The sequence below is a fragment of the Neolamprologus multifasciatus genome, chromosome 1 (genome assembly GCF_963576455.1).
Source record: "Neolamprologus multifasciatus chromosome 1, fNeoMul1.2, whole genome shotgun sequence".
NCBI lineage: Eukaryota > Metazoa > Chordata > Actinopteri > Cichliformes > Cichlidae > Neolamprologus > Neolamprologus multifasciatus.
The window spans coordinates 21,757,449-21,780,184 of NC_140439.1; the positions used below are offsets into that span (position 1 = coordinate 21,757,449).

Genomic DNA, 22,736 nt, shown 5'->3' on the forward strand with positions numbered 1-22,736 from the left:
TCTACTCATCAGAGATCAAACATACAAAACACCAAAATTTTCGGACCATAAGGCGCACTGGATTATGAGACGCACTGTGGATGAAGGGGTCTGTTTTCATACATAAGGCACACTGGATTAACATAGCTAACATAGCTGTGTCGCTAGTGATCACATAGCACAGCATTATATACCAGCTAGCCCAACTTCAGTAACCCTGCAAACATCACTGCTGTTTAGTTTTCTGTCTTCATTTATGTTGGAAGTGATAGCAGAGCTGTACGTTTTTATTTTTTTCCAGTCAGAGCATGCTATATCATGTTTAGGTAGCGAAGCTAGCGAGCTAACTTCCTGCTAACTTCCAACTCTGTTAAATTTAATAAATTCTGTTTTCATGAATACCTGGGTGTTAAATGTAATTGTTACACCTGGTAAAGCAGCAACGCTGATGATTTTATTAAAGATGAAAGAATTTAGACAGTTTTTAACTCTCAGTGATGCCGGAGTGTTCATTTGACTTTGGGACCTGAAGAGAATGGAGTTTTGGACCCAGATTACTCTGTGTCCACGAGGCTCCTGACTACGGTAGCCCTAATGCTCAGACAATCCACCAAGCAGTGAGGCTTCATAGCTTACCAAAGTCATACTAAAACATTTTTTGACAGATTTTTCAGCGCCATGCACCACATAAAATTGGTTTGAGGACAGTAAGCACAACCAGAATTCATACATAAGGTGCACTGACTATTTTTGAGAAAATTAAAGGATTTTAAGTGCGCCTTATAGTGCGGAAAATACAGTAATTCAGTTAACTTTACCTTAACTTGAGCTACACTCCCGATAGTGTGTGATCATAGAGCCCCAGTGCCTAATAATTACTCTACTGCTTTGCAGGACCTAGCTCAAGTAGTTTTCTACATAATTGAATTTAAATATTGCACCTCAAAACAGGAGCTTGAAAAAAATTCCCAGATCATCATCCTGTTTTCTTTTTTTTTTAATCAAAGTAATGACAGTAGGGACCTAAAATGTTGCACATTTCTGATTAAAATACAATATTTTCCTTCTTTCCCCTGGAATTTATACAGGCAAATCTGAGATGAGAGGCATATGAAGAACTGACTGAGCAATAGTTCGTATGTAATTGGGATTTCTCAAGCATGAGCTAAAGTGGTCCAAAAAACAATTTTATCAGAAAGGCTCGAATCCTGCATCGCATAATTAAGGCTGTCTTTATCAAAACTTGATCTACTTTTGGAGCACAATGTGAAATCCAAATATTGTAAAACCTGCTTTGCTGGTCATTTAAGAGCACTTTTCTTTCAGTCATGAAGACGGCACTGACCGATGGCTGGAGGGTCTGGCAGAGAACGTCTTCTTGGATTGGCTGCAGTGAAGGAGAAGAAAGGAGTAGCAGACTTCCCTGACGTAGTCACTGAACTCGGACTCGCCAACCCAATGTCTGTCCTTACAGAAGGCTGAAAGAGAAAATGCAGAAATGTTTCAAAACTAAAGGAAAAGATCAACTTTTATTGTCCAAACTGACCTTCAACCAGTCATTTTTTTAAGCTCTCTGCATTTAAACAGAGCTTTGTTCAAAATAACACATATTTTAATAAAGAGAAGCACTCAGTGTCTCTCACTTGACCGCTTGTGAATAAGATCTTTCTTTAGTACACTAACTTCAGTATATTTAAAAAAAAAAAAAAAAAACATGCAAAAAGTTTACTTCATGCTATGAATATTCTGAGTTATGTGGTTTCAAAGTAGAAAGCAGTTGATTTAAATTTTGCACTTTTAATTCACATAATTATTCCAGCTTTAATGAGCCCATATAACTTCTTAAGTATCCACATGAAGCCTTCAGTGCTGAAAAGCACATTTAGGCTCTGTTAAAATCTAAAACCAAATCAGTTTTACACCCACAGCAAATGCCACAATCAAAAACCAAAATCTTCTTTTTGCTCAGTATTTTCAGCACTTTCTATGACCAGCTTTGAGCATTAACTTCTAATGTTAAAGGCTATTACATTTTATAGCCTTTAAAATGTAAAGGCTATAAAATGTAACTGAGATGGAATACGTTCTTAAGCTCTGAAAATTGAATGTGTCTATAAGTTGTGAGGGCTCAGAATTTGGAAAAAAAAATTTTTTAAAGAATTAAAAAGTGTAAAATTTAGCCTAGCTCAATGTGTGTGGAAATTTTGGTGATATTCTGCATGTCTTTATTAAATAAAAATCAGCTGACTGGGAACTTTCTGTCAGATGTGGTTGATTTTAAAAGAAATGAATAATAAGAAAAAAAGCAAAAAACAAAAAAATTGTATTTTGTTTTAAAAAAAGATTTCACATATCTTTTTTTTTTTTAACATGAGAGGACAGACTCCGCCAGCCTTGACAGCTTACCATGTTACCCTGTCACCAATATCTGTTTGACCTCTACAACCCTGACAAACTGGGTTAAGACGCCCAATTAAGAGCTTGGTCTAATTAGAGTAATCGGCTGGAGATCAGGAGAGCGTAGAGTGTGTGGGTGAGGTCAACTCAGCCCAATGAAGAGTAGTAGTAGTTGGCTTGAAAACCTGCCTCATGTGCCCTCTTGGATTCCTCTTTGCAAGCTGAGGATTGACACAGTTTACCACTGAGACGTTTCTATCTGATGCTTTAAAGTTCCAAATTTAGTTGGGACTAAAAAAAAACAATGTACATGAGAAGCAGCACAAAAGAAATGAAGATAATTTTGCTGATATGAAATGTAGGTCAGGAAAATAGTTTGCAAAAAAACAATCTGTCACTGATGCTGGAACTTTCACATGGCACAACAGACCCACTTCTGCTGTTGCCTTTGTTCAGTGACATTGAATACCTGCAGCAGCACTGGGTCTGACCTCCTTTATGCTACTGTAGTCAGTCTGGGAGGAACAACATATGAACATCACTCAACAATCATCAGCTCAGTTCTTCCAGCTTGAATAGATCTCAGGATTGTACAAGCTTCCCTAGTCAATCTCAGATTTTGTGGTGAAAAAATCCTGAAATTCTGATATTAAATGTTAAGAAGCTGCAGCTCATGTGAGGCACACCTCAGCACCAATATGCACAAAGGTACAAATGGTACCATGCTCTCCCAAAAAGCTGATTCTGTTCATCTGGACGTAGCGTTTTCAGTGGGAGAAACGTTTCGTCACTCATCTAAGTGACTTCTTCAGTCTCAGCTGACTGCAGGTTATATTTGCATAAGGACTGAAACTAGCACCACTGACGAACAATTGGCCGTGAGGTCAGTTTCATGATCATTCATATGCAAACTGTTACCATGCTGTCTTCTGAGCCAAATTGGGAACTGTGTAAGTCTTGATTTACTGTAAAATGACCACATGGCTACACGTCATGTGCCAAGTAGCTCATGAGATCAGTCGTCTTGTTCAGCTATTTGTCCTGATTAGATGTCAGTTGGTTAATCTCAGATCTGTGCAGCTGCAGGTGTGCACCCTTTCCTCTGTGCTTATTCACAATATCTAAAACAGTAGAGTTAGTCGGAAAGCCCAAGGACAGATAGTTTACATTGTAGGAGGGGGTCTTGGTGGTCTTGTAGCCTCAATGGGACAAAGCACAGAAGCCATAGCTTGGCACCAGCCTGAGGTATGGGTCTGTTTAACTTTTAATGCTCACTATTCAGCACAGCACACTCACCACACATATTTGCTACAATGAGACTGCCTACAACAATAAAAAAATACTGTTTGACTTATTTTGAAGTAAAACATTTTAAAAGCGGGATGGAAATGATGTAAAGGTCTATATAGAAGCAACAATGAGAGACTCACCTGGCAGCCAGATGCCGCAGGATCCCTGCCATATCCAAGAAATGAAGCCCTCTCTGATTTACCTGTAAAAACACACAAAAAAAGAATAATTACTATTTCAGTATTTTATGGAACTTTTATGGAATGCAGATGGTTTTATAAGTAATAACAGGCTGCGGTATTTAGCCTGCAGTCAAGCGTTTAGCGCAAGATGAATACTTAATTTGCTGTAATGTGTTCTTAACTTTACTCACAGTGATTTGTACATTGTTGCACCTGTTTGCTTAAAACAGGCTTTTCACATTATTCAATTTAAGGTCACACATTTGCTTCTGGAGGCTGTCTAGTACACAGTCACTCAAACAGTGCTAGTTAAAAGCAGCCACACTGGAGCGGTGAATGTGCCGAGCAGTCACAGAAAGGAGGAGTTTGGTTTCCCTGTGTGTTGCCCTTGTAATGATTTAAAACGTTATCGCTATACCTGATGAACACCTATTCTGCTGCTGTCAGATGTTGTCTACTAAGAAAAACTGAGGGCTTTAAATGAAAAAGAAAAAACTCACAAGCATGCTTAAATGTGGTAAAAATGTTATTGTAAAGGAAATATTCATATCTTTCTTTCTGGGTAACAACATGTAAACAACACATAGCTCACAAAGAGTCTACTGTAGTATACTGACATATCATTTAACAAATTTGGGAGCTTTTATTCAAGGACGCGAGCAGGATTCTTTTTCTGTTTAGAGCAATAATAAAATATCTTTGGGCAATCTTGGAGCTGCTGTTCCTTTCACTGAAGCGAACAACCCAGTTTGTCCCACTTTCATCTGCTGTCTACTGTAATATCATCTGATGCTGGCAGGAAAAAGAAGGACACAAAGAACGAGGGATTGAATCAGTAGACGGATTAACTGACCGACTCATGGATGTACATCAAGTGGAAATCTCCGGGGCTGAAAACTAAAGCCAAGTCCTGGCAGTTCCTCTAATGGCCACTTGAAGCTGTCTCCAAAAGTGAGCCAATCCCCATAGACTTGCATGTTAAACTCAACAATTTTACAGCAGTAATAAACATGTTTAAAGCCCAGTACAGAAAATGGTTTTGGTCTCTATTGATAGTTGGATAATTGGGCGGTGTGGTGGTGCAGTAACTAGCATTGTTGCTTCTCTGTTGTGAGCAAGAAGGCCACAGGTTTGAATCCCCTAGTCATGGTCTCCCCACAGCCTAAAACCAAACATGTTAGCTTAACTGGTGATTCTAAATTGGTGTGAATGTGTGTGTAAATGATTGGCACTGCAATATACTGATGACCTGTCCAGGGTAGGGATGGGTATCGGTATCCAGTGCCATGATGGCACCGGTTCTGACATAAACGGTAGTAACCAGACCAAAAAGCAGCGCACATTTCGGTGCTTTATTTCAGTGCTTTTTTTTCCCCCTGAGCTGTGATGACTTTAGATTCTAGCCAATCATTTTACGTTTCCGAGGATGGTAGGCGGGTCCAGGTACGTACGTTCTTTTAGAGCAGAGCTACAGATTAAAAATGCCCAAGACAAAGCTGTCAAAAGTCTGGCTGTACTTCACAGCAAAAGATGCAAACTCAGCAGCCTGCAACAAGTGCTTTAAGCTGATACTGTGATACTGTGCAAAGGAGGTAACACCTCGAATCCGATGAAACACCTGGCGACGCATAGCGTTTTTTTTTAAAGCCGAGAAATGCGCCGTATTTGATAGCTTGCTGCGAGACCTCACACCGTGCACATCTACTGCGGGTGTAGCCGTAGCCCTGCCAGTGTAGCAGAAATGATGACGGATGATGATGGCAGCAGCAGCAGTTCTTCTCTGCGTGAGTAGCTTAATGTTGTTCGTGTAATTTATGTTGAGTAGGCTAACCACGTTATTACATTAATGCATGTAAGGTGAACTAGCAAACACCATCATAGCTACATGCGGCTGTCTTCTTGTTTGATACTCACTTGCAGATACTCCCTTCACCCTGGCCAAAAAGGCTAAAATGACCAAAGAAAAGTGGAAAACAGTTAAACATGAGAGGCTTTTGGTCAAAGTTTGTGTTTTTTCCATTGTTTAAGCACTGCTTCCAGCCAAGAGTGACACCATATATGCCCCATAGCTGCAGAAAAGGCTAACATTGTTATCTTTTTACAAAAAAACAGCTGAACATGAGAGGTTTTTGGACCAATTTTGTGTTCTCCATTCTTTAAGCACCGGTTTGAGCACCGTTTAAGCACCGGCACCGTTTCAAAAGTACCAGTTTGGCACCGGTATCGGATAAAACCTAAACGATACCCATCCCTAGTCTAGGGTGTAGCCCATCTCCAGCAAGTCAGCTATTTAGATTTTTTTTCCAGTTTGAAGGTAGGGGTATATCCCTTTGACAGGCAGAAGCTGCCTTCAGGGTCTCAAATCTGAATCTGAGAAGCCGAACTGGACATAACCCTAACCCTGTTGGTGAACTGTAGAGCGCTTTTAATGGAGCTATGTAGAAAAAATATGGCTTACTTTGCATTAATTGCACTCAGGACCAAGAATTTTAGAACTTTAATAAGCCCACTATGACGTCATGTGCCCTCTCAACTTTCATACTGGTGCTTCAGGCAGAACGGACTCGCTGCACTCAAGGAAAGCAATTGCTGAGTCTTTCTCAGAGTTTTCTCAAGAAAGTCTCACATCAGTTTCAAGATGTTGCAAGATGATCCCTCTCTGTAATCTCTGACCTCTTGCTCATACACGCCTGTCTTCAGTCCAGCCACGAAATGCCAAGTTACAAAAAACACGTGCAGCAGGCCAACACTCTGTTTGTTAGCGTAACAACAGCAAGCATAAATGGGGCACTAGTCTGTTATTTAGCACCAACTAGTAGGTATGTGTGTCTGCTTGACACACACACAAAGTCCACAAATGCAAAACTATTCCAGTCGACTGACATCTAAGTATGGCTCCAAAAACATCAACACAGCAGTGGCAAAATGGGAAGTTCTGAAACCAATATTTTATGTACAGAAAATCATTTACATTCAAGAGATCAAATGCACTCAACTGTCCTGCAGTAAATGGTTCGGTCACGAAAAGGTTCCTTATCTGGATTCCAGTAAAAGCAGGTTCTGTTACAAGCACTATTCAGCAGACCAATAGCAACACCTGCAATACTTCTGTAAAACTGCGTTATGACTCTCAAAGTTTTCTGTATGCAAAGTATGTTTTGGTGAATAATTACTGATCCAACTGTCAGAGTCCGTCTCTCAGTGTCAAATCCTCAGAGGAAGGCTCCCAAGGATCCGTCAGGGGGGGAAATAGACCTTAAAGCACACAACACCCATGAATCACACACATCACAATATCCACACTCAGCACTTTTAGTCCCCTGGAAAAAACAAACAAACAAATGAGAGCTCCTCTGGGAGAATGATGAATAACTTTAACGGCATCGTACATTATTTTTGTCAGACTTCCAAATATTACAAGCACAGACAAAAGTGTTGGAACTAAATTCTGTTTACTCTGGGGACAAGGTAAATATTTTTTGTGCGTTAAAAACCTGCATAGTTCAGATCTTTTGTTACACAATGACTGATCTGAACAGCACTTTCACATGCGCAGGTGAACCGAGGCACATCTAAGAGAATTCACTTGTGCTTATCTGAGCAGTCCTGCAGGAGACAGTTGTTCTGCATCTGCCCATACCGCCTTTAGAGATGAGGGAAGCTGAGGGAATCAGAGAGGATCGTTCAACTGGCAAAGCTGCTTCTTTTCTAACAATGATGTGAAACAGTTCTGAGCCATTGCGCTTGCAAAAAAGAAATAGGATTAAGTTGTCAGTTACCACCAATGTTTTCCATCATGGCAGGATGATGAAATGTCTCCTCTGAATGAGAATATTAATTTCTTTATTTTCTGCCTCATGTTCGAAGACGGTTTAGTGAAATTCATTTTCACTCATCAGATGTAATCAGAGAGAAAGGTCTGGTCAAGGGCAAGAGTTGAATATTCACTGCAAGCACATGTTCTGTCACACACACACCGCGGCTGACGTGAATAATTGATCGTTAGTGTCGTAGGCCTAGACTCAAACAACAGATGTGTTTGCAAAAACAGTCGCACTTTACACTATGACACAGAGAAGCAGTCTCTCAGGGCCACGAGAACAAAGCCTAACAGAACGAAGTCTAACAAGTGCTGCCTACTGTGTTTAGCCCTTTATATCGAGCGTGTTGCTAAAAAACTACATAAAATTCCCAATTTCTCAGATGGAAACTTGGTGGGCGTGGGGTCAACAAATTCATCCACAAGAAGCGATGATGAGCTGCTCTGGATTTTTCTAAAGAAGAAAGAAGAAACTGAGATTCTGAATTCGTCCAATTCTCACAAGAAGGTTTGATCCAGCAGTAGAAGCTGAATCACGACCGCTTTCGTTCATATTTCAGGATGTGAGCGGGGGCAGTTTCAGCTGTCATCGGCAGAGTTGGGACCACATCAGAGGAGGCAGATAAATCACTTCAGAGAGCCGATTGACCCACAGCAGCATCTAAGTGTGTGTCTGAGGTAAAACAGCATGGCTTTACTATTTCCATATCTTTGTAAAATTCAGTACCGGATTGCGTTTTGAGCTACAAGCGCACTTGTTGCCAAATGCAGTGGCCTGATTAGTCAAATCTGTTTATTCGACAAAAAAAAAATCTGAAAAATGTAGTTTAATCTGAAAAAATAAATGCCACAAATATGTCCTGCAAAATTACACGGTTGGCATGAACAGCTACAGAAGTCAGAAAACTGCTGCTTTGTATGTAATGTTACTTAATCATAACAGACAGGTTGCATTTTTCCTTAAATGGTGCCAATTTGCAAATATAGGGCATAGTTGTCTTTTTTTTTGCTTTGATTACCCTGTTCGTGAGAGTAAAAATATCATTATTTAGCAAATTGAATTGACTTTAAGAATAAAACATCATGGAACAGCAAGTGTAATGTACAAAATATAGGTTTACAACTATCAGTGAGAAATAAGGTGTCAGAGCCACAAATTTGGAGAAACTGAAGCTAGACTAAGCACCTGTGAGACCACAAGACATGTCAACCCCCATTCAGACCGCACTCTATCGCTCATGAATCTGTCAGCAAGAAGAGATGGATGCAGCAGCACTCGAAGGACCAATCCAATGGCAGCGCTGGTTTAACTTCAGGAGTATGCACAGGGATCATGGATGAGCAGGTCTCTTAGCTTATTTAAACTATTCTTCAGCAAATGCAGCAGCTCTAACCTCTTTATCTGATCATGTTTCTCCCTGCTGCCCTCAGCAAACACTTCAGTGCCTTCTGCAATGTGCGGTGCAAAAACACAGCTTAAATCTCTCTGTGGTGTGATGTAGATTTACAGGAATTTGCTCACAAATTTCACGAGAATTCATATTTATGACGCTGTGGTAAAGTAGAACAAAGTGATACATCAAATGGAACATAATGCTGGGCTGGCCGGTTCTAAAGCCAGGAGCCTAAATTAGCTGAATAAAATAGTGACACCATCTTCTGTCTGACGCACAAATACTGCAACTTACCGTGAAGAAAATAGGTCACAGTACAAAAGTGAATTTCCCATTAATGAACACGACTCAAAGTAACTTTTTAAACTGCACATTCATGATTGAATTAGTTACGTTTGAAGCTTATACATTAAAGCACATCCCTACTGTGAGGAAAGAGAATTAAAATAAAAGCATGATTTAACCGTTTCATGTACTTGAGGCTTGTTATCGGCCGCATTTTGTTTTGCCTCCTCTGTGGAAGCCTGTGTGATCACAGCCTCACAACAAGAGCAACACAAATATTGTTATTATTACTTCCTGAGTACGCCCATTTTTTCTGTGCGGCTCTACATGGGACTAAAGCATGTGTTTTCTTTTTGTGCCGTCACAGGCCCACTAATGAGTCACCGAAGTGCAGTGATTGATAGACAGCACAATTCATTATGTGCCTTAAAACATCAGTGAGAGATAGAAAATGTAAGAAAGCAACGCGAGTAAAGTGGCTTAATTACCGCAATCACCATCAATAATACGAATGTATATATGCAGACATCACTCAGTATATCCCCAATGCAATGAAAAATCAATCTCTAGAGTGGGAAAAAAAATCCCATCAATTCTGATTTAAATATTCGGCAAAGCTGCTCATTAGCATATCACTCAGAGATGAGAAGGTGTAACTACAATTTCACTGCAGAGGACGATCCATCTTAAGCACAACGCAGCTGATTCACTGAGTTAAGTCTCTTTATCTCCCAGGCCACACACCTCATCGGCAGTTCGGTTAAAACCTAAAAACCTAAAATCCTGCAGCCATGCAACAAACTATAAAAAGGACTTCCCCAAACAAATAGTATTATATTAATAAAGGAGAACAAATAGCAAACACTCTGGTGTGTCTGGGATCAGCCTTAGAGGAGCTCAGCCGCTACTCCTACACATCAGAAGGAGCACTCAAAGAAATGATTCTTCACCCTCAATAAACATGATAATAATATAATGATAATTTTGATTAAAGACTGCAACTGAAATATATGAAAACAAAGGTTTGCTAATTCAAATAATTCATTATTAAGGAAAATGTGTCTCTTTTAAACTGAATGTATACCAGTCATTCCAGTAAATGTAACATTTTATGCTGTTTTTACTTGAAATAAAATTAAAGTCAGCATTTTAGACATAAATGTTTTTTGACTGAGCCAACTGAGGGGACCCAGGGTCCTCCTAGGTTTTGGGCATGTCCCATCTCAGAGGAGGCCCGTGCACATCCAGGACTGGAGAGATTAGACCTGTGAGACGGCCTAGGACAGGAAATGGATGGATGGACGGATGAATCAAATACCAAACTGAAAACATCCAGCTCTCGGTGTTAACACACTGCAGAGACACTTTTGGAAGCTTTAACAGCTTCGGGTCTTCTTCTCTGTGTGGATATCACACTTTCAAATACAGCACTGCAGTTTGTCACTGGCACCTTTGCACAGGCTGTGAACAGGCATCATGAAGTCATTCCACAGATTTTAAAGCATCGCTCGAGTAGTGCTACACACTTGGCTTTTCACACACTTGTAGTGAAGCTACTCTACTCAGAGTTTAAGAGCTTTTTGAATCATCATGCCACTCCAAAGTTTTTGGCACAGTGAAGCAGAAAAACTTTCATATCTAATAATTTGGCTCTTCATGGTCCTATTGTACTACCATCGTACTTCAGATGACAGATATGATTTCCTCTGTGCCCAGTTTCTGCTAAATATAGCACTTTTATGACTTTTTTTTTTAGTTCACCTATTGTTGAGCCAGATCCAACAGTTGCTTTCCTCATGCTTTTCAGTCTTTTGCTGTTTTTCCATTCTCCGGGCTACTGCCATGTGCCTTTTATCAAGAGTGGCTGCTTTCTACTGTTTCTTCCACACAGACTAAATTTCGCAAGTGTTACCCTGGTACATTAACTTCTGGCACGTCCTCTCACTGCATCTCAAAAGGGAACATATTTCTGTCAGTTTTCTCTTTAGGGTCTTGGTCTCCTTGTCTGCTTATTTCCCTTCTTGTTTTGGGGCTGAGCACATCTCTGTTTTTAATTTCCCAAACTAGACTGCTGGTACTCACCAAGCAAGAACTGTCCAAGAGTCCAAGACACCTGTTTCCACTACTAGCTGTTACACAGCTACACTACAAAAGGTGGGAATTTGGTATTTTTGCTCAATAAGACTTCTGTAGATGTTTTCTATCATTTCATAACTTTAACCCACCAACCTCAGAGGGCACATACTTCTTAAACTGCTTAAAAATGAATTCCACATGGTGTTTCCTGCAACAGCCAGAGTATAAAGCACAAAAGATGACAGACCACATGACTGAGAACCATGAGAGAACCATGATTGTCTTCTCAACATCGTTAGGGCTTCATCATCCCTTCAATCATGTTTCAAAAGGCACAGCTTTTACTCTAAAGGCGAACGTTCTCCAACCATCCATTTTTTACTATTTATCTGGGTTCAGGTCATGGGGGCATCAGTCTGAGCAGAGAAGCCCAGACTGTCTAATGGGCGTCTACAAAGCACCCCTCATAGGGTGTTAATAAACAAAATTAATTTAAATTATTAAATTGCAAACAATTTGTAGGTAAATGCTAAATACAATCTGCACATTAAACCAATAAAAATGTAACTCATGTTTAAAAGACTTTAAATTTTACCTGCAAGTTTTAAACCAGTTCAGCGTCATCTGCCTAGAGCTAGTGGAGCAGAGTGTAAACAACAGTAGGTGCAGGAATTTTGCAGAAAAAAAAAAGGCAAGCTGGCCAGTCATTCACAGCATGCCTCCTTATTGATCACAAGACTGCACCACAGTATAGCACTGCACTGTGCTGAGCCCCTTATTTTGATACTGTGAGAGGTAGTGACCTAAGCATCCCCAGGGATCAATTCAAAACCCTTGCCACAAAAACAGCCAATTAGCGAGCGTGCTTCACTGCCTCTCAGATGCATTCCAAGGGTCTCTTTTTTCCATCCAGAAAATGAGTCAGTTTCCTTCGCTCCAAGGAAAGTCAAGACCATGAAAACAAACACATTATACAGTATGAGGAATTATGCTTAAAGCAAGTGAGCTTATCACACGCCGACTCAGTTAGTTTGTTTTTGCTGTGTCTGTGGATCTTTGCTTATACGCGTCATTATGTGATGACTCCCCATCATTTTTCTGGCTCCCAATGGGCCTTTGGGGGGTTACTACAGATGTAAGAACAACTGGTCAACATACAGCAAAAGTAACATTATTTTGCTGGAATCTGTGCATTTTTGACTATTTGAGTAAACCCGAAGTGTATTACGCTCAAATACATCAAAACATGATGAATAAAACTGAATCCTTAACTCCTAAACTCAAAACGTTTCTTTAAAAAAGGTTTAGTTGCAGCCAAGATTCAAAATTTTTATGTGACTGTAGCATTTAAATGTAAATATTTTAATACAGCTTAATGCTGAATCTCTAAAGAAAGATGTGCACTACAGGAATCAGACTCCGACATGACTAAATGATAAACTGTCAGTAGGGTACTCTCGGCTATACGACGCTAATGTTTTAGCCTGTCTGGGTGCCTTGGAAGTAAAATTAGACAGGCTCCATGGTTACTAATACATTCCTCTGGCAACCAGAGATGGCACAAGGACATGCCAGGCGTACACTCGCTTTTCCCCCATACCTTTTAACACGCCTGCTTTTGTTTCGTTCACTTATGAGTTTGTGTACATCCATCCATCCAAATCTGTTTGATGCTTCCCAGCAGATTTTTTTAGACTGTAAATAAAAGCTGACTGGGTTAGAGGTTAGGGCAGTGTGTGTGTGTGTGTGTGTGTGTGTGTGTGTGTGTGTGTGTACACTGGTGGAGGATTTCTACAGCCCAGCATTAGAAACAACAGTAGGACAGAGGAAAATAATAGAGCCACAAAGCACCGAGGAAACATGACTCCCTCGCCCTGAGCTCAACATCAATTCTGCGCACAGCCTTGTCAGCGCCAACATTATTCAAAACAGCAAGAGCAAATGTTAATGAGTTCTTATTTGCATATTTATTTTTTTCTTTGTTGAAATGTCACTGATTATTATGTACTATGATGATAAATGCATCTGCTCACGCAGCCTGATGTGTAATTAGCCATTAGGTGGAATGAATAGATCAATTAAAGGCAAGGGACCAGGATTAAGGGAAATCAAACTGGGAAGAATGCAAGAAGGAGGAACAAAATAACACACTTGGCTCAGGGGGGGAGAAAAAACTATACTGCTTTTAGATGAGGCAAAAAATCCAGAAGGGGTTACTAATCAAGAGAAGGTGTCTAAATCAGCGAGATCAAAGATATTCCTCGTTTTATTGCGCGTTTTTTTTTACCCCTGAAGTATGACTTTGAAAATCAGGAGCAGCTATCTGCTGCCCTTCGCTCCAGCTAACCAGTTTATTTTCCCCCTAAAATCCATCTCTCTGTATGAGAGGAGAGATGGGGATTTCCTGATTGTATTTATCCCCTCTCCCAGGATAATCAGGTGCCGTGGCTCGGTCTATTTGAATTTCTTCTAACTCGGTAAAAGGGAAAAAAGGGGGGGTGGAGGTGGACAGGGGAAAATGTTTTCGCTTGGCCTTTGCCTTTTTCCAAGCCCAACTATTCTCCTGCCAGTGCTTGTTATTCACAAATGAGGAAAAAAATGCATTACTGCGGACCAGATGGGAACATTCCACATGACCAAACCAATCAATCACCTTGGTGGGACGCAGGTGTGACACAGCCGTGCAGCAACACACCATTTCACAGTCTATCAGGCACAAACACATGGTCACCAATCAATGGCACCCTGAGGACCCATGAGGAGGGGTGCTTCTCCGCAGCCTCACTGGTTCATAGCTGATGACTTCATAATCACACATCCATTCTCTCAGAGGAGAAAGGCGATGAGCTCCCTAATAACGTCTCCCACCATGTGAACACCAACACTGTAATGGATGCTGCTGTAGCAGGGACACTAACATGCTCCCCTGCATCTCACATTCACGTGTGAGCTCAGCGCCATCATCTCTGTGAGGATGAGACAGAGCGCTGTCTGGGGAAACGAGCACATTTAACAAGCTGAAGAAATGTCCCCCAGCCGGCTATTAGAATCAAGTCAGTGTGTTGCATCAAAGTACAAGCTTATGTTTGGTCTTAGATGCCAAACAACTGTTGAACAGCAAAACAACAGAGAGAGCCGGAGAGAGGTGAAGGACAAGGAAGGATACACACATGGGTTAGGAATGCTGCTCCAGCTCCAAGCACTGTGGGCATATTTCCTTACGCAGATAAACCCCTAAACCCCCCAAAAAGTCTTCAGAACAAAAGCCTGCACTAAATAAAACACCAAAAAAAAAAAAAAAAAAAGCCTGAAGGGGATAAATCTTTTGATGAGTACTCTCTGTGTGGAAGGCACTGCATGAGGGCATAAATTGTAGTCACCATTTAAAAGAGGTTTGTTGATTTTCAAGTTGGAATTTTGTTGGTTTGTTTTGTTTTTTTTACCTTCCCACCCCCGGTTTCATGGCAGTAAAGGAAAAAAAAGTCTCACAGAGCCATGCTTCGCTCTACACTTCCCACACTTCACACTCTCGGGGCTGTGCCAGCGCAGGAGAAAATGTCAGGCATTGTCAAGTGGGAGTAAAGGCGAAACAAATGTTTGCATTTTATTATCCAATTACAGTCCACTGCAGTCCAACAAGACGGGAGTGTAACATTATCTAGTGTTTTGTTTGCCAGCACTCCCAGCATGGACACAGGACGCCTGGGCAAGCAGTTGTGACCGTGGAAAAAAAATGGAGGCGGGAGTTAGAGGAGGGGTGGGCAAGAGAATTAACGAGCTACTGCCGGCCAGGCTTTCTGTGCCTCGTCTCGACAAGGAACCAACTTCTGAGGTGGTGGCCAATCGGTTTCCCTCCAATCGGTTATTGGAGGGAAACTACAAAGTTCACTCAAAACCTGACCTGTCCGTGTTGAAGAAATTGATGTGCGGGAACCAGGGGTCAATTTCATGCATTCTCCAGTTTAGCTGGTAGTGTTAGCAAAAAAGATCTAAGGATGAATTTGTCACCCATCTGTGCCCAACCTGGGTTCAAATACTGCTACCAAAGGGGATTTTATCAAAACTGGTCCAGACGTTTATGTGATGAATGAAAGCACAGCTCTAATGTTTTCAAGCTCTAATCTTTAGAGCTTGAAAAAACGTAGGTCCAGAGTTACCTACCAAAGCTCTCAAGACATAGTTTCTTTGTTTTTGTACAGTGTGCGACAGGTGTGTACAGCAGCACGTGCTGACAGGTTAGATTATGAGCATGGGGATATTAATTTCAACTGGCCTCCACTGACAACAACAGGAGCTTAGCCCGAATGATCGAAAGACAACATCTGTAAATATCACCAGTACTAAAGTCAAAGGTGACGCTGTATAACATTTCAAAACTAAATAAAAGATATAAGGATCATGTGAAAAGTTTGCCTAACAATCTCATTTAACTCGTTGTACATCAAAGCTACAGACATATAACAGTGCTATCAACAACGCAATGTGAAGCAATAAAGTCAGCAGACTTAAAGTGTTCCTCTAACATCATTTCTTCTGAATGAATCATTTCCCTTTTAGTGTTGTGCTTGTATTAAATAATCCCCCAACATTCCTCTTGGCATCAGCTGCAGGCAGAAAGAGACGAAAGCAACGAGAGAATTGGGGGAGGGGAGAGCGATGTGGGATATACGAGGAAACAAGTACAATGAGGAAGGATTTGGATTAATAAAAACTTCTTTTACGGGAAAGTTTTAACATAGAATTTGACTCTTTTGTTGTGCAAACATCTGCAAACACATGTATGCAATTAAGTATCTTATAGCCTCGACCTTGCAATTTCAACATGATTAAGTATTACAAAAATGAACTAAAGTGACTGAAAGCAGCAACATTAAGACACCTTTCCACTGCTGATAAATATAACTTTGGCACTCTAACCCCTGCAGCTGTCTCTCAGAGACTTATTATGTCATCATACCTTAGCTATACCACAACTCTTCTATCCTCTACGGAGAGACGGCCCTCGAGGCCTACTCAGACTACAGCTGATCCTCTGCAGCTGGTCAGCCTCACCAGTCACATGCTGGGGGCCGGGGCCTAAGGAAGCAAGGCAGGATGGCGCGGGGTAGGGCCGAGAGAAGCGAAGAGGCGGGGTGGGCTGGGATGCGTGGGGAGATGTGGGCGGAACGGGTAAGGAGGAACAGGATTTGGACCCTTTCAGCTCGTCTTCAGCTTTTCATGCTCCACTGACCGCAGTAATAGATAAGCACACCCTGCAGCTCTGCATAATGACCGGCTACAGCCACTAAACTGTACTACACACATCCCCTCGTTTTCCCTTCTCTCGTCTCTGCTTCATCACACACACACACACACACACACACACACACACACACACACACACACACACAGTCTATCTATGCCACATCACTTTTGATAAAGCAATACGTGTAAAACAATATTTGAGTCCATATTTTCTGCTCTTATTGTGAAAGCTTGTAATAAACAGTGTCTGTGTTTATGTGAGAGAGTCTGGGTATGAAGAGGGAAAAGGGAGCAGCATTGGCAGCACCTGTGACCCAAACTGCACTGCAAACCGAGTGCACACCTGAACAGCACCTGGCCACAATCACAGCCTGGGTATGAGGAGGGTCTCCTGTGGGACGGCGCATTAGCACATGACACCTGCCCCAGTAAAAACACACTGGGGATGCCAGTGTGAAGTGGGATTTGACACTTCAGGGAAAGCCTTGAGGAACAATTAGACATGAAAAGGCAAAAGTCTGGAAGGAATGAATTCTTTCTCAGTGCGAAACACTAATCAGTGCAAAAAAGAAAAAACTGTTGTGTCTTCTTTGTACTTTAAAAATACAATCAAAATGTTAAGTTCGACTGGTTACAAAGAAACAATATCACAAAGCTAAAATTACTGCTGTTCCCATGTAAAATCTCTAAAGGGTCATTTCATATACAATCATGTAAAAATAAAATAAGCTGACACCTGCAGAATCACCTTTTTTTTAAATTATCACAGACAATTTTCTAAAATTTTTCAAGTTAGCAATCTACAATAATATGTTGTGTTGGTTTTAAAATTTTGAGCTTTTCCCTTTTTTTCTTCCAACATGTTTGAACCCTTTTTGAACCCATTCTTTCAATCTTTAACTTCTTAAGCACAGGATATATCCACATGAAATTTCCACGGCTGAAAAACACATTTAAGCTCCATTACAAACTGCAAGCAAACCAATTCCACCCACTCGAAGTGTCACAATCTAGAGCCAAAATTAAATTTTCATCCAGCATCTTTTTTTTTCTTCTTTTTTTCCCCAACTGACTTCAAGCATCTATCATGGGGCAGATCACAGTTTCGACAGCAAAACTGCACCAATTTAATATTTAAGATCTGGAGTAACAGAACCGAGCACCGGTAAACTGGATATTTGATCTATTATTATTTATTCATTATTGTAGGGTCCTTACCTTTCAATATAAAGCATCTTGAGGTTACTGCTGTCAAGATTTGGCGCTATATAAATAAAACTGAACTGAACTGAATCTGCTGTGTCACATTGAAAAGTGGAAAACCTTAAAGGTTTATAATATCACGTGGGAAAAGTGGCTGTTGAAATCAAGTCATATCATAGAAAATCTCCTTTTTTTATCTATATTTATCATCAGGCTCATCCTTCAGCTCTGATTTTCTCTGTGTTAAAACAGTTTTCTAATATCCTCATATTTTGATAGAAGCCTTCAGTGCTTGACTGAAAATTAAAGTTTTTTTCTGATAGAGTTACGAGCTCTTGCTCTGTGGGTTTATACTGTCATCCTGCTTCTATCGGAGGCGATGTGTAATCTTGGAATCTAATGCTTGTCTTTTCCATCTACACCGATCAGGCATAACATTATGACCACTGACAGGTGATGAGAATAACACCGACTATCTCTTCATCATGGCACCTGTTAGTAGGTGGGACATTTTCAACATTTTCTCCTCAGAGTTGATGAGCTAGAAGGATGAAATATGTCCAAGCGTAAGGATTTAAGTGACTTTGGCAAGGGCCAAATTATGATGACTAGACGACTGGGTCCTCTACAAAACTGCAGCTCTTGTGTGGTGTTCCCAGTCTGCAGTGGTCACTATCTAAAAGTGATCCAAGGAAGAAATGGTGCTGAACCAGCAATCGAGCATCTGTGGGATGTGCTGGACAAGCAAGTCCGATCCATGGAGGACCTACCACAAACCTTACAGGACTTAAAGGATCTGTGGCTAACATCTTGGTGCAGATACCACAGCCAGCCTGTAGGGGTCTAGTGGACTCCGTGCCTCGACAGGTTCGGGCTGTTTTGGCAGCAGAAGGGGGGACCAACACAATATTATGCACGTGGCCATAATGTTATGCCGGATCAGTGTATATTTCTATCATGAAGGACCTACCAACTTTACGAAGCCTGGGCAGAAATCTTCATTGTTACCATGTAGAACTTGTATCAGTACTCACTTTTCATGATCCTGTACTGAACTGCATCTAACAATGAGCTTCCACTGATTAGAACAAAAATAAAGAGCTACCATGAAAGCAACAAGAAACTGTTAAACAATAATTTTAGAAGTTATAGTCTTCAAAAAAAAATGTTAGCTAGCACTTAAATCCATCACACTAAAAGAAAGCTACTTTCGGCTGCTGCCTTGTTCACAACTGTTACCACAGCAGGTACCTCCCTTCTCTTTGAAGTGCTAAAGTATCTTTGTTGCATCCATCAGCGTGTGAATGTTAGATAGAAAGCACAACAAACAACTATGCATCTTTACAAATATTAAATACAAATATGTGAAGTCCTATAAGTTTACAGCAGGATGAAACAAAAGAGGAGAGCAATAACTGCCAGGTCATCACGTGAAAGTCACGTGTGTGCAGACTGGGAGGACGGAGCACGCGGCCTTATGCATGCGGCCTTATGCATGCGGCTTTATGCATGCGTCGATGACAGTATTAAGCTGATTAATTGTCATGCAGGGCTAAAGCCGTATGAGTAATATACATGAAGCACACCAGAGAAACGTGAGTGGAGAAACTACAACTCAGCAGTTGTGATATCACGCCTCGGACACATGGCCAGAGAGAACTGATGCTAAAGCGGTCCACAGATTCACAGCGAGATCCCACATAAAGCCCAGCTCACAATAAACACGGGCATGCCTTTGGCTCTTTGTTTTGAAATGAATGCTTCAGTATATGTGGGTGTTGGTGTGTGGAGAGTAAAATCAAAATAAACACATAGAAATCCAGACGATTTTTATTCGACCTTGTTCGTATTGACAAACTTGCAACTACAACTGTGATTCTTTTATGTTTCCCACTCTCCAATCACAGGCCGTGCCTTTAAATCCAAGCCAAGGCCACCCTGAATGGAAAAAAGACCTTAAAGCACAAGAAAGAGAAAGACTGTTGTGAATTAACATAGCTTGTAATTTTAGCCTGAAAAGCATTAAATAAATAAAAGAACAATAGGGAGGCCTGGAGTATTTTTTATTATTCCTTTGAAGTCCCTATAATACATTTCCCCTACGTTATTTTTAAACTGACAAATGGCAGCTGTGAATAGCTTCAGTTCTGTCCTACTAATTTTGTGACTTTAAAGCTATTTATCTAAAGTTGCCACACTTAATGAAAAACAGCATCAGTCCATTGAGTAAATAACAGCAAAAAGGCAAACACTAAGCAGTGCAGACTCGAAACACAAAGAAAAATAAAGGGGCAGAGTGCAGCTCTTTCAGTTTTAGCTCATCGCCTCTGGTAATTGCCCAGAATTGCTTGAAATCAGCCTCCCCTACCGACTTTCCCATATCGAGCTTACATCACAAGGAAAAAAAAATCTCTGCTGGTAATTAGACGAAACCATTCCTTGTCAGGGCTGTGAACTGTTGGCAATCCATGTGGCTAAACATTTAGAAAGAGCAAATGAGAACCGGCCATCCACTGCAGGGCGAGCAGAAGACCTGAAGTGAAGCGCCACGATGAAAGAAACATAAATGAATAAAGGTGAAAACTCCCTCACACACTCTTCTAAGCTGCTTTTCCTCTGACAAAAAGCTAAAATGCAGCGTCACTTTACTGTTTACAAACTGAGAATTGTTTTCAATCCAGAGACGATTCTGAAATTAATCGTCGCACTAAGAAATCGATTTAAATCCTAGGATTGCCAAATGTTGCTAGCTCTGATACTATTACTTATGCAACAAAGAGGAAAATCTAACCCATGCTAACAGAGCTTTCACGGAATCAGTTTTCCAATCACAGCAATTAATCATTAAGTAAATAGTCCATGCATCTACGTGACTGCCAATAATTCCTATCAGATCACACGATGTGCTATGAATGCTCTGACTAACAAGCCTGTCCAAGTGTAGCCTGTGTACTTATTACATGTTATGAGTGGCTGAGTCACACAGACTCACATGGCTGAGGCTCTACACATGAACAATGTGGCTGCCACCTGTCGGGCAGTACGACGTGGATGGCGTGACGGCGAGTAAGAGGATTTTAGCACGAGTGAAGCCCGTAGCCTGCCCTAACTCGAACACCCCCCCCCCCCCCCCCCCCCCTTTAGGACAGCAGCATCACATGATCATTAGGCACTCAGAGGCTCCCCAGCACTAAACCAAAACACCCGTTCTTCAACTTCAATCATTCCCAAATAAACCCTGTGATTTGGAAAAAAAGTTTGCTAAATTCCTGTTTTAAAATGAATGATAAGAATAACAGAACAAACCACTTCCTGCATCTATATGTTACCCATAATAACTTACAGCCTCACCTCTCTCCTGTTAAGAACATGGAACCTATGCCTTCTCGAAATGAAACTTAACGGAAAAAAATATACAGATTACTGAGAGTTACATGATTCTGAAACACTGAAAACACTGATAGATTATGTTGTACAACCCTGCAGTAATAATGAACAGTAATAACAGGCTTGTAGGAGTAGTTTACAAGTGCAGAGGTCTACTGTGCATTTGCAGTGTGCAGTTTTCTTGTGCAGATTTTTTTCCTCCTAATGCAGGGAGTATAAATGTTGCAAAACTGAAAAGAGAATTTGGTTAATAAAATACTTTTAGTTTCTGAATCCCAATATCATCATGTGCTAGATAAACTACACATTTAAGCACTTTCTCTAGATTTAATTTTAACCACATGCAAATTCTAATATAAAAATTTCAAACACTGTATAGTCATAGTCTGTCTCGCTTATCTTCTGATGCACACAATTACTTTTATTCTCGAGTTTGGTTGGCAGATGTCAGAAACAGTAGCAGCTTATTTCACACAGGCTGTGGATTTTACAGAAATGTGAGCAGTGTGCACTTTTGCTTACAGTAAAAAAGAAAGTGCTCTATTAGAGCTAAAAAAGCACTATATGAGTGCATAAGGTTAATTGCAGTGATCTTTAAATAAATACAAATTAAATCTTTAGCTTTTATCCAAGTAGCAGTATGACTTCCCAATTAATGGGCAACAGGAAAGCAGATGGGGGCATAGGACATGAAAGATATTTTAGTTGGTATTTTTGCCAAGGAAAATTTCCAAGCAGCTTTTCTCATACAAGCCTGGTTTAGATCTACTGTGTTGATAAACTAGACTAAACAAGTCCATGTAAACATGGAAATGTCATTAAGAGTTATGGACTGAGAGCTTCCGATTAGGAACAATACACTGACTGAGAGGCAGGAAATATGAAGCGGTCCTCAGGACCCTAACACACCACAGCTACTGCTGACCACCTCTGGGTCGTTTTCAGATGTCTGCAGCCATTCACTGGGCACAGTCTGTCTGACGGTACAGCAACGGTTTCGCCAACTGAAACTCAAAATGACAAATTAATGGTAGAGGACTTGACTTGAGACAAAGCCCTCTGATTACCTCTTCAGATCCTCTAGCACGTTAGTTTCCAAGTTTATTCTCCACGTTTCACATTCTGTCTTTTTCTCTCTTTGACCAACAAACTATAATTTTACCACTATTGGCAATGATTGGTATTCAGATTACAGACTAATTAATGTGATCTTAACCCAACATCATATCTTGAGGATCTGAGTATATGCCTATAGTCTAACCCCTTTCTCATCATCTCATTGCTGAATTTCAGAAACTTGATGGAAAAATCAACTGCTGTATGCTGTGAGATGTTTCCTGGCTTAAAATAGTTCATTCAACAGCTCAGAAACTGCTGCGAATGCCTGGACTTGCACATTTTCTAAATGTGTTGGGCTTTACCAAAACATCTGGTAAACAATCCAGTTATTGTACAGAAAGTCTAAGACAGAACAGAAGA

At 40.7% G+C, this 22,736-nt stretch overlaps 1 protein-coding gene across 5 annotated transcripts in view; it reads right to left on the minus strand.

Moving 5' to 3' along the window:
• Nucleotides 1–22,736, minus strand: part of tcf12 (transcription factor 12) — an 84,301-nt gene that overhangs the window by 35,305 nt on the left and 26,260 nt on the right. For all 5 annotated transcript variants that reach the window (XM_085153491.1, XM_085153473.1, XM_085153482.1 and 2 more), the window contains exons 6-7: nt 3,807–3,868; nt 1,325–1,457 (exon numbers count right to left, since the gene is read on the minus strand). In XM_085153491.1, the coding sequence (XP_085009617.1) occupies nt 1,325–1,457; nt 3,807–3,868 (195 nt within the window). The remainder of the gene's footprint in view (nt 1–1,324; nt 1,458–3,806; nt 3,869–22,736) is intronic.